This window comes from Pseudopodoces humilis, chromosome 4 (genome assembly GCF_049639895.1).
Source record: "Pseudopodoces humilis isolate 2021_Gansu_Grassland_sample_001 chromosome 4, ASM4963989v1, whole genome shotgun sequence".
Lineage (NCBI taxonomy): Eukaryota > Metazoa > Chordata > Aves > Passeriformes > Paridae > Pseudopodoces > Pseudopodoces humilis.
Window position 1 is genome coordinate 65,568,047 of NC_142203.1, and position 12,582 is coordinate 65,580,628.

The 12,582-nt window shown below is 38.2% G+C and overlaps 1 protein-coding gene across 7 annotated transcripts in view; it reads left to right on the plus strand.

The window, feature by feature from the left end:
- The window catches only part of CPLANE1 (ciliogenesis and planar polarity effector complex subunit 1), a 57,070-nt gene that overhangs the window by 8,093 nt on the left and 36,395 nt on the right, over window positions 1-12,582 (plus strand). For all 7 annotated transcript variants that reach the window (XM_088054404.1, XM_014257010.2, XM_088054409.1 and 4 more), the window contains exons 11-18: window positions 710-862; window positions 2,152-2,909; window positions 5,234-5,418; window positions 6,306-6,386; window positions 7,048-7,212; window positions 7,937-8,110; window positions 10,952-11,180; window positions 11,420-11,553. In XM_088054404.1, coding sequence (XP_087910530.1) covers window positions 710-862; window positions 2,152-2,909; window positions 5,234-5,418; window positions 6,306-6,386; window positions 7,048-7,212; window positions 7,937-8,110; window positions 10,952-11,180; window positions 11,420-11,553 — 1,879 coding nt within the window. The remainder of the gene's footprint in view (window positions 1-709; window positions 863-2,151; window positions 2,910-5,233; window positions 5,419-6,305; window positions 6,387-7,047; window positions 7,213-7,936; window positions 8,111-10,951; window positions 11,181-11,419; window positions 11,554-12,582) is intronic.

Sequence of the window (12,582 nt, forward strand, 5' to 3'; positions counted from 1 at the left end):
ATGCTACTCTCATCAACTCACTCTTTCAGAATGATACACAAAGAATTCTGTAAATCCTCTATGACTTAGTCCCTATGGTACTGCATGCATTTATCCACTAGGTCTTCACTCAAGGGTGGTAATTAAAACATAGTTAAAGCATTTGTTTAATTTTCTGTCAGTTCTGAATGGAGCTAAGTCTGGGAGAAGGAAAGCCATAGAAGGAAGAGGTTGCAGCTGTTGCTGTCTATGTAGGATATTATAGATACTTGCTTAAGAATATTTGCATTTGCTGATAGAATGCAGCTTTTCTTCTAATCCAGTTTCTCTTCTGATTTTTGGAGGAGTGAGTTATCATGGTATTCCTGCATAAGCTAGAATAGTAAGCAGGGATTTGAAGATTTAAAGATATATGTTAATAGTAAAAATGCAGAAAAACCCTACATACTAGAAAATTTCTAGGGCTTTTTCAGGCACCAAGAGAGCAGATTCTTTCAGTATGAAGTAAACTAAAGTTGTCTGGTGTGAAAGAATTCTGTTTCCCTGAAGCATGGTCAAATGGTAGCTTTTTTCTGTGCAACAGATGATTGCTGACCTGTTCTCAATGTCTGTCTGGGACTTTTGAACTGAAGCTTTTTTACATCAGTAACCAATTTCCTTGACTTGTTTAGAAAGTGTCTGTCTTACTAGAAACTGATAATATGTTTTCTGTTACTGTTATTTCTTTTAGTGTAAAGGGAGATCTTGGTACTTCCGATCACTGTTGTCTTTAAAAGCTGGTCTTTTAAAACAAGTTCAAAATCAAAGTTCTATCTTTTCCACTATTCCAAGATTCCTGAAGGATGATACAACAGAATTGAATGAGAAAACCATGGATTTACTGGTACTTAATAACATATTTTCCACTTATTATTGTGAAACTATGTCAATTTAAGGTATTCTAAATGGAAATAACAGTGGGGGTTTTAAAAAAAATAATAATAGATTTATTTATTCTAACCAGTGTTTTAAAAATAATTCAGTACTCCCATTTACTTCATAGGCATGAGGAATATGCTTATTTTCTCAAATTGATTTTTTTTTTTAGCAAGTTATTTCTTTCAGCATTTATTGACTTTTTGAAGACTATCTATCAATATACATATATATCAGTTTATTGTGTTTCAATACATAGAACTGTTTGTGTTGGAAGAGACCTTGAGGATCATCCAGTTCCAACCCCCTGCCAGGGTCAGGGACACCTTTCATTAGACCATATTGCTCAAAACCCCTGGCCTTGGACACTTCATGCATAGATCATATTTCTCTGGACAACCCATTCCAGAGTCTCAGCACTTTGAATGTGAAGAATTTCTGCCTAATATCTTCTAATATCTAATGTCTAAGCCTGCCCTCTCTCAGTTTAAAACCATTGCCTCTTGTCCTATCACTACATGTCCATGTAAAAAAGTCTCTCTCCTGCCCTTTTGTAATCTCCATTATGTAATGAAAGGTGCTCTAAGGTTTGCCTGGAAACCTAATACTTTGTCTTCACTTTGTAAAAAAAATGTAACATTAGCTATTAGATATACTGGGGCTGTAGACTATTTTAGTAACAGTCTTATGCTTAGTAAATAAGATATTTACCTTTATCCTGAGTTTTAGAGGATTCTTTAATCAGTTCCAAAATCTGTATTTGTCATAAGGAAGAGTGGCCCTGTGATCATAGTTATTGAACAGCCTTTCCCAACTTCATTTCATGCTTTTGAGCTTTTGCTGAATACCTTTTATATCTTACAGGTATCTGTCAAAAATCTCTGTATTGTACTCTAGGCTTAATGAAGGACGGGGTTTTATTTTCTGGTATAAAATCTACTGCTGTATTGGCAGTGTAGTTTTGTTGTTAGGTAATTTAATTTCTGTCTGCCCAACTGTTTTGCAAATAATGACATTTAATTTGAGACTGAGATGAAACTGCAGTTCATTAAACATACCAGCATTTAAGAAGCAGAAACTTTTCATTTATGAGACTGACTAAATGGTGATTTTTTGCAGTCTATGAGCTCTCTCTCCCGCTCTCTCTCTCTCCCTCTCTCTCTCTCTCTCTCTCTCTCTCTCTCTCTCTCTCTCTCACCTTCTCCCTCTCTATATAAACTTGAATTAAACCACTGATTTTTTGCTTGTCTGATTTAGGACCACGAAGAAGAATCAGACAATGAAAAGCAGTTTTACAATAGCCCTTCCACCTTCTATAACCAAAGAATCTATTCATTTGTTGGTAAAGCTGATGAAGGCTGCTTAGAATTCGCATCAATGTTTGATACCATCCATGTAGAAGATGATATTGAAGAGAAAGAGAAATCATCATTGGAACTGTATTCCATTCAGAAAAACCTCCTTGGTGCATGGCAGATAGGGATTTCAAAAAATATGGAAGATAAGGATGAATTACTGAATTACACAGTGAACTGCATTATCCATTTTTTCAGCATTGTTCAGTTTGTGAAATGTACTTCGCTAAACCAGGATGCGTCTCTAAACAAGTCTGTGAAGAATACTCAATGGGTGCATTGTGTCCTGAAATATTTTCAGCAGTGTTTGACTGTCTTATACTGGCATTCAAGAGCCAGTGTGACTGGTCATGTGGCAAAACTGACTTTAGAAACTTTAAAACTGATGTTTATACAGCAGCAAGATCAGTTGTTCTCAAAAAACCTTTTGGCATGCTTCTGTCTTTTGAAAATGGTTTCTCACACCCTAAGCAGAGTGTGTGTACTACAGTATGAGAATTTTTTTGCATCTCCTGACAGTAATATTCTTGTGGAACTTGACTCCCTCACTGTGCCTGTTTTCTTAGTTCTTGATGATGATACTACTCAGCAGTTCAGCTCACTGAAATCTCTGCTTAGAGAATGTCCTCAAGTAAACCATGATGCAAAAACAGAAAAAAGGTATGAATAAGCTTTGCATGGGGAAAAAAATGTACAGCAAAACCAGGTGATCAGGCCCAGCCAGCACACGTTTACGAAAGGCAGATCCTGCATGACCAACATGGTCTTCTGTCACAGGTGGTCTACTTGATGGATGAGGGAAAGGCTGTGGAGATTATGGATATTGTCTACCTGCACTTTAGTAAAACCTTCGACATAGTTTCCCACAACTTTCTCTTGGAGAAATTGGCTGCTCATGGCTTGGAAGAAGCACTCTTTTCTGGGTTAAGATGGATGAATAGCTGATGGCTGGGCCTAGGAAGTGGTGGTGAATGGAGTTACATCCTGCTGCAGCCAGTCACTTTGGTGTTCCCTAGTGCTCAATACTGGGGCCAGCCCTGATTAATATCTTTATCAATCATCTGGGTGAGGGGATTGAGAGCACCTTCACTCAAATAACACTAAGTTCACTAATAGCACTAAGCTGGATGGAGGGATGATCTGCTGGAGGGGAGAAAGGCTCTGCAGGGAGATCTGGACTGGCTGCATTGATAGGCTGAAGCCAGCAGTGTGAGGTTCAACAAGTACCAGGTCCTGCACTTAGGTCACAACAACCTCATGCAGCACTGCAGGCTGGGGTAGAGTGGCTAGAAAGCTGCCCTGCAGAAAAGGACCTGGGGAAGATGGTCAACAGCAGCTGTACATGAGCCAGTGTGGGTCCAGGTGGCCAAAAAAAGGCCAATGGAATCCTGGCAGCAGGACTAGGGAAGTGACTGTTCTGTTCCTGGCACTGGTGAGGTAGCACATCAAGTCCTGTGTCCAACTCTGGTCCACACACTATCTGAAAGGGTTGTCAAGCATTGGACCTGGCTGCTTGGGGAAGTGGGCTGAATCTCCATTCCTGTAGGTATTTAAAAGATGTATAGCTGTGGTATTTAGGGACATGGTTTAGAAGCGGGCTTGGCAATGTTAATGGCTGTACACAGTGATCTTACAGGTATTTTCCAATCTAAGTGGTTCTGTATAATGGAACAAAAATTGTAAGAGATAGAAGTGTAATGAAATACCCTTTTGGCTTTTTTTCCTGCCTTTTACTCCATGAAAAGGCATGATAAACAGTTAAAACATACAGACTAAGACTCAGATCTATAGTTGAATATAGTTTGGTTATGGTGACTAAACTGTCACTGTAAATCAGTTTGGAGATAGCTGATGGGTTGACAGCTGACACCAGGCCTGGTAGTGCAGCATCAATCCAGATGTCGAAACTTTAGATGCTTTAACTGTCTCTTGTGCATTTCCTAGTTGCAAACTCTATGGATCAGGAGTCTGCTCATATGCAATATATCAATGGTGTCAATTTAGTCAGCAAAGTTTTTATTCACTATGGTTGTGGTGTCTTAGAGCGATAAGAAAAATCCATTTGTGGAAACTTACTAAACTGTCAGACCTATTTCTTCCATACCCATAAACTTGACTGAAGTGTGCTGTCCAACTTTTGGGAAATTGTGCTGTTATCACTGGAGTATTTCTGTGCTGCAAAACTCCAGTGAATCAAAGTGTGGTTTTCACATGAGCAGGCTTCTTCTTTCCAGACATTTAGAACCTAAGTAGCATTATAATTTATGAATTAATTCCTACTACACTGAAAGGTACTTCTACAATAATCCTTAAATATACTGCCTTCACTGCAAATCTGATATGCAGGTTTCAGTTGTCTCAGAGAAGATAATCCATATTTTTGATTAATTGTGCTCCAGGTGCTGAGCACTGTGCGGATGACTGACTCAATGTATTAATTATGAATGCAGTGCTTCAAGTTACAGATTGTTGCGGTTTTATGTAAGCTTTTTCAAGTCTATAACAACGTGTATTGATTGTTAAGCTTACTGTGTATCTGAGCTGGTACATCTAACAGGACTGTGCTAGGCAACAGGGAGTTGCCTGTCTTAAAACCATACTCTGCAATCTTGTTTTCTTGTCTTTGCTTTTCCGTGTTATGCTTTAATTGTTTTTTAATCAGTCTTGTTTATAAAGATACTAATACCTGTTCTGAGGTTTCTCTGAGATTATTTCATTTCCCCGTAGTTTAGCTAACAAGGGGATTAATTTTGGGGGTGCTGAGGTTCTTAAAGTAGATTGCTATACTTAGGCAAATACAGAAGAATTAATGTTTGTTAGTCATAAATGAGGCAAATTTTTTTCCCCTCACTGAAATCGAGAAAGTAGCTGATACAACTTAATTTTCAGGTGCATAAAGCAAAATAAAAGAATGTAGGAAATTGATGTAAGCAACTCTGTTAATTCTTGCTTAATTTCATAATATTATACTTCTTGAAATACAGGTTGACTGTACTTTGGCAACTATTGTATAAGAAAGTGGTTTGGTATCAGGTGCAGCTGAAAAGGAAAATGAACAAGAATGAAGAAGAGGCTTCTGTTGTCTCATTGCTTTTAAGTCATATTCAAGCAACCATCCAGTCTTCAGGAATGACATTAGAACAACATCTGAAGATTAATTCTGTATCTGGTTAGTAAAAGTGTTAATTGTAAACTGGGAAAATTAGGTCCAACTTAACAATCAGTAACTGACTACTAGATTTTTAAAAAGGGAACATTAGGACTTCTCTTAAAATTCATAATTCTGTCTTAATACTTTATGTCCTGGTATTAGAACAATTCTGTCTGTAGATTGTATTATAATCTTTAGAGCTTATTAAACTAAATAAAAAGGCTGAATTGACTTGAGTTTGCTTTGAGTTGTGTCCTAAGGAATCTGAATGAAAGATTAAAATTCTGATCTCCTGTGTTCTTTCTTTTGAAGTAAATGAGCGTCACAATGTGTCTCTTACTGGATTTCTGTGTAAAAAGCTTGTTCACTCCATATGGTGATTGCAGACAGGAGCTTGTTGTATTCACAATGTAGTTGGCTTCAATGAAACATCTAAATTAGTGTAACCTAAAGTACTTGGTAATCTAGCATATTTATTTTCCAAGTTGTAGCCTAATTTCTCACATTTTACTATCCTATGTTTTACCTTCCTTTTGACTTCTACACTGTTCAGCCCAGCTTCCCATTTATGTCTTCCTTCACAATGCTGTTTCCTTGCCATATTCTTGATCTCTCTCCCTAAAATGACAATTCTAACTCCTCTTTCTACAGCACTCCATATAATACATTAGGTCCTCCTGGAGGAGAGCTCATACATTACCTGTCCTTGAAAGGAGTGTTCAAAGTCATCTTCTCTCAGATGTTCAAAACTTTGACTTAATTGTGAGAATAGAAGTTTACTGGGGGGGTCACATACTTTGTTCTGCTTTCAGTAAAACTTTGATGCTGGAATAAGAGCATATGTATTTGTAAATGTAAAAGTAACTATGTAGAGCTTTTAATTTGTCAATATGTGACTTTTGTAGGTGAGGAGCAGTTCCTTTTAGGCTCATACAGAGAATCTGTGGATATTTGGAAAAGATCTCTTTGTGAACTCAAGACAAAAGGTAAGGAATAAAATCTTTGAGAGTGGAGGGGTAAGTTGTATAATCATTTTGCATTTGTGACTCTGTTTGCCCTTCAGAAAGAGGCGGGGAAAACAGATGAACAAAAATCAACTTCCTTAGTAGCTGTAAAATTAAAATAATTAGTATTTGGAAAGTAACAAAACTTGTGTCAGGAGTTTTTGTAAGAGTTGGTTTGAAACAGATATACTAGAGTCTCTTTCCAGACATCATGTAAAAATGTTCTGCTGATTATTAGAATGAGGAATACTTCATTGAGGAAAAAAAATCAGGATATTAGAGGCTTGGTGGGTGTCTAAGCAACTCCACTGTGGTTCAGGCATTCTTTCTTTGAAGTCTAGTCTTCCTTAAGCTCTCCTGTCTGTCTGTGACTTAACAGTTATGCATAGTATTGTTTTGAAAACTGCCATATCTCTAGAAATAAAGATGTTGTGGATGAACATTAACTTACTAGGGACTTAGAGGCTGTGTAGAGGGATCATATTTTAAAGTAGCTGCTCCTGATTTCTACTCATCAAAGTGTGTTGTTTAAGGAGATGTGTTTCTGGAGAGGAAAGAACTGGTACTTTCACTTGCTGCATCTGTTTTTGTGTTTGTTTCTCTTCCACTTGGACTTCTACCTTTTTTTAATCTTTTAACACAGGAGGGAAAAGAGCGTATTTTCTTCAGCGTAGATACTATCTTGCAATATTGTTTTGTCACCTGTATCAGTATAATCTGTGTGAAGCTCAGGGACTCTGTGATCATCTGGTAAGAGAGATTTTAAGGCGATCACGGCTCTCCACAAGCCAGATGGAAAATTTTTCTGGTATGTTACATTGCCTAAAAGTGTGATAAGGTATGTTGGCACTGTTTGAATAACCTAGTGTCTGTAATTTCTGTGCCTTCACATGCACACCTGACAGCTTTAGACACTTTTCGCTTTATACTGTTTTCAATTACTTTTTCTGATCCTCAGATGATATTTATGCTGCACTTGTTGGAATATATGTTTAGACAACTCTCATTGTCTACTAGTCACTTGCTAAATATTTTTAGACTCAAATGTTCTCCAAGAAAAACTTTGAATAAGAAAAATATGGGGGAAATTATGAGATTTGATTTTATATTAATTAAACTTCTTTTATGAGACAATATGAAAAAATAGCAGATTTTAGTTTGGTCACCAGTCCTTATTTGACAGTGGGATGTTTTTGCAGGTGCTTGTAAATTTTTATTTTTTTTTTACAAAGTCTAAGTCTGAAATCTGAATTTCTTGGTTTCCACAAGAATTTTTTTGACTCAGTGCAGGTCTAAATTTAGATACTAAAGTCCATCTCCAGTGATTAAAAAGCTAGTATAAAAGTATTCTAATATTAGTATAATGTGTAATTATGTAAAAGCTTAGGCTCTGTAAGTTCTGCAAGCTTGTCAAGGAATTATGTAAGTTTGCTTGTTTTAAAAAATGTTTTATAACCTGTGATTAAATAACTTTAGCATTCAAATTTAAAATATTTTTTCTCATAATGTTATAATTTGATTTTCTTTCTCAGATATCAAATATTTTCAGCATGAACTATGGATAGTAACCAGCATTCATACTGACACTGCCATGGCTGTGATTCGATCCATGGCGCGATTCATGGCTGCTTATTTCACAAAGCAGCTGCTCTATATCTTTCCCCCTCACAGTGTTGACATCCTTCATCCACTACACATCAAACAAGGTATTTCCTGTACAAGCAGTTCTAGTTGCTTACATTTTACCATTTTTTTCACATGTATCAATGATGTCTGTTATACTTTAACTTGCTGATCAAGTTAGCTTTTCAGTGGAGTAGGAGACAGGAAAAAAAACCATAAAGATGTCACAAAAAAAGTGTAGCTGATATAATTTTTCTTCCAACAGATAGGCTCATTTAGGTTGGAAAATACCTGTAAGATCACTGTGTCCAACCATTAACATTGCCAAGCCCACCACAAAACCATGTTCCTAAACACCACAGCTATACATCTTTTAAATACCTACAGGAATGGAGATTCAGCCCACTTCCCCAAGCAGCCAGGTCCAATGCTTGACAACCCTTGTAGAGAAGCAGTTTTTCCTGATATCCAGTCTAAACCTCCTCTAGTACAACTTGAAGCTATTTCCTCTTCTATCACTTGGCACTTGGGAGAAAAGATGGATCCCAACCTGGCTACAGCCTGCCTGCCTTCAAGGAGTTGTAGTGATTATAGTCTCCTCCGAGCCTCTTCTCCAGCCTAACATCCCCAGCTCCCTCAGCTGTTCTTCGCAGGACTTGTGCTCCAGACCCTTCCCCAGCCTTGTTGCCCTTCCCTGGACTCACTCCAGCACCTCAATGTCTTTCTTGTACTGAGAGGCCCTGAACTGACCAAAGCATTCTGTACTGCTGAGTACAGAGGGACAATCACTACCCAAGTCCTGCTGGCCACACTATGCCTGATATAAGCCAGGATGCCCTTGGCCACCTGAGCACACACACTGGCTCATGTTCAGCCACTGTCAAGCAGCATGCCCAAATCCTTTTCCACTGGACAGCTTCCCAGGCTCTCTTCCCCCAGCCTGTAGTGTAGCCAGGGGTTGTTGTGACTTAAGTGCAGACCTGACACTTGGCCTTGTTAAATACCATACAATTGTCCTCAGTCTGTCGATCCAGAACCCTTTGCAGAGCCTTCCTGTACCCTGTCATAGAAGGAGATCAGGCTGGTCAAGCAGGACCTGCCTTTTTTGAGTCCCTGCTGGCTGGGACCGATCCTGGTTGTCTTGTGCATGTCTCATGATGACTCTCAAGATGATCCATGACTTTCCCCTGCACCACAGTCAGGCTGACAGGTCTGTGGTTCTCCAAACCATTCTTCCAGCTCTTCCTGTAGATGGGTGTCCCTCCCTGATGAGCCAGGACCATGGGTAATGATGGAAGCTGGCTCAGTACATGGTAGATCCCATGGTAGATCCAGCCCAATTGTGTGTGTCTAAGTGGTGTGTCAGGTTGCTGACCATTTTCCCTTCAACTGGGGTCTTCATTATGTTACCCATTCATGTCTTCCAGCTTAAAGGGCTTGTTATTCAGAAAACTGGCCTTACTATTAAAGACTGAGGAAGGGAAGGCATTAGGTATCTCAGCCTTTTTATCATACTTTGTCACAATTTTGCCTAAAGATCTGCTCTGACTGACTTTAATCCTCCCAAAAGTGAGATACCAGCAGTGCTGAAGAAGTAGTTGAATTGAATCTGTGATTTGGTGTGACCCCAGCTGAAAAGCTAGAGGAAAGCATTATTTGCTTATCTGACAGTCAGGGTCTTGGAATCTAAATCCAAATGCTTCAGATACCATATTGTCAAAGCAGGTGGGAATGCCAAGTTGCTTGGTGTTGAACACAAGTAGTACTTGTTAGTAGTTTAAGTCCTGCTTCTCAGCTTTTTTTCTGAGAATTACTATTTATCACAGTGAGTGGTTTGAGAGATTCTATTTAAAGATTTCCTTTGTTAGGAAATTCTTATTTTCAGAGCTAGTTTTTCAAATGTTTGTGGGAATAAAGATTTGTTTGGAAGAATATTAAGTACTGTACCAGTAAGTTGATGTTATAATGCCACATATTTTTTCACAATATTTACTTACTTTGATGAGGTTTTCTGTAGTGTATTTGAATACATTGAGTATTTTTAATGTTTATGTACTACAGCATGCACTGGTATCTACTTTTTTCTTCGTGGTCTTTTGAATACTTTATTTGGACAGCTTTTAAGATAAAACCTACAAAATAAAACCTTGATTTTAATACTTGATCAGGCAAAGATCAATGTATATGGTGAGACAATTGGGGTAAAATTACATTGGCACGAGCTGGAGTACTGTGAATATCTCCTAAGTAATGCCATTGTCTGAGCAAAACAGAAACTGTGAGAGAAGCAAATAACTCCGTAGAATTCATGTTGATCAGCACCTCTCCAGGAGAACCAGGAAGCAAAACCTAGAAAAACAAATCTAAATCTAGACAAAGAAGGGGATACTAAATTTGTCTGAAGTTTTTCTCTCTGTACTCTCCTAAAATCAAAGAATCACAGAATATTATGTTCTGCTCTTTCTCAAAAATGTATTTTAACATTCTGTCTTCTGCAATAAACCCAGTATGTACAAACAATGTGGGTACACTAGGAAAACTCTAGGAGTTTCCATTTATCTCAGGTATACCCTCTGGTGTATCCTACAGATATTAAAAAAATTTGCAAATGGTCCATCAGTGAGATGAAATATTTAAAGTAAAAAAAGAACAACAAAAAACCACAAGTTTTGCACTTGCTTTCATATTCCGCATTATTAAGCAGGAAATAGCCTTTTTTGAACACACTCTTATATCATTGCATGAGCTGCATGAGCTGCTGCAGATGTACTTCTATAGTGTACGTCTAATAAAAGTAAATTAATAATAAAAGCAATTGCACACTGATACTAATCCACAAGCAGTGTGAACAAATGTATTGTAGATTATTGATCTGATAGCATGAGGATTTGTGTAAACTCTAAAATGTGCTTTTCGTGTCACAGACTTACCTTCTCGTGTCATTCCACTGCAACACTGTTTGGTTACCAGAGCTGTCAGGGACCAGAACCTTTCATCTGTGTGGACAGCTGAATATGCTCTTGATTTGTTCTTTATTGGTGGACTCATTCCAGAAGCTGTGTGGTTAGCACACACACTTGGGGACTGGAAGCTCTCTGTTTCAATTGGTCTGGCCTACCAGCTGTATTATCAGAACTCTGATGAGCTCTCAAGGTAAATTTACAGTTGGAGTTAGTATGCTATATTTTGTTATATAGTTATTACCATAAAGCTTATTGTTACAAGCCCTATATATTGCCTCAGAAATTCATATTCCCATACTCCTAGTAGGTGTAGAACTTAAGGTATTATGATTAGTTATTTTGGCATAGATATTCATTTAACAGACCTTCATCAGATTATGTATGGATATTACTTTGTTATTCATGAGCAGTTTCTTGTTATACTTTCAGAATGAAAGAACCAGAGTGTCACCTGCCATTAAGCTTATTACCAATGCAGACTTTTCAGGAAAAGTTACAGTCTTTGTTAGGACAGCCAGTAACTTCTGAAACTTCGGGACACATTAAACACAAGAAATTCACAGGTACTTCAAAAGAGAAATAATTGTGGTTATTTTTCATGTTATTTGACTACATATTCAGTGTTATACACTGTCTGAGAAAGAAAATTGCCTTCTTCAGTGTCTGTATTACAGTTATAATATATTCAAGCACTTTAATTTCATGAAGGCGTGTGTTTTGGCTTTGATCATTCTAGAAATGGAATATGTTATCAATCTTGTCTTCTCATTTGTATTGTCCAATCTTTATTTGACTATTTGACTTGATATAAACATCTTTGGAAGAAAACTGAATCTTCATTACAATAAACAAACAAAAAATATTACTGTATTAACAGTATGGGAAGTATCATCACACTTGAAATTAGCTACAAGGAGGTGTTTGGTTTTGCCTTTTCCTTTCTGATAAAGTGGCTCCCCAGGTCCAGCAGCTAGCAAGGCTGAGACTATATTCCCAGTAGGCATGTTCACAAGCACATATACACAGCACCTATGTACACGGCCACACATGAACATACCTATAACATAACATATATAATATAACATACAGACCTGCTCACCATACACAAGCAGCACCAACAACCCTATCACCTTTCCCTCTCCTGTTGGTCAGGGTGAAGGTCTGCACATAGATTCCTGCTTGTACAGTGTGTTTCACTCCAGTAGCTGGGCCAGTAGCAGGACCATTAGCTGAGTAGATGGCCAGCAGACCCAGTTGCTGAGTGTCACAGGTTGCTCATGTCTGTGTATGTGAGACCCCAAAGCCCCATCCCCTCTCTGTCTTCTGGTACAAACCCACTCCAAGCACTCTCCTCCCCCCGCCCCCCCACACTGTCCATGCACCATCACAGCAGCAGGCCTGGTGTATAAAGTCCTGTCAATATACAGGATACAGCAGAGAGCTGGTCTGAGCTCCTCAGCCTGTCCCAAGTGCCTGACCTTTAGAGACAGATGCATACTTATATACACACTGTCTTTGTGGCATATGGTCATGGCTTCCTTGGTCTCCCCCCATCTTGCTCATAGAGACATGAAGACACACAAGCAGGTTTG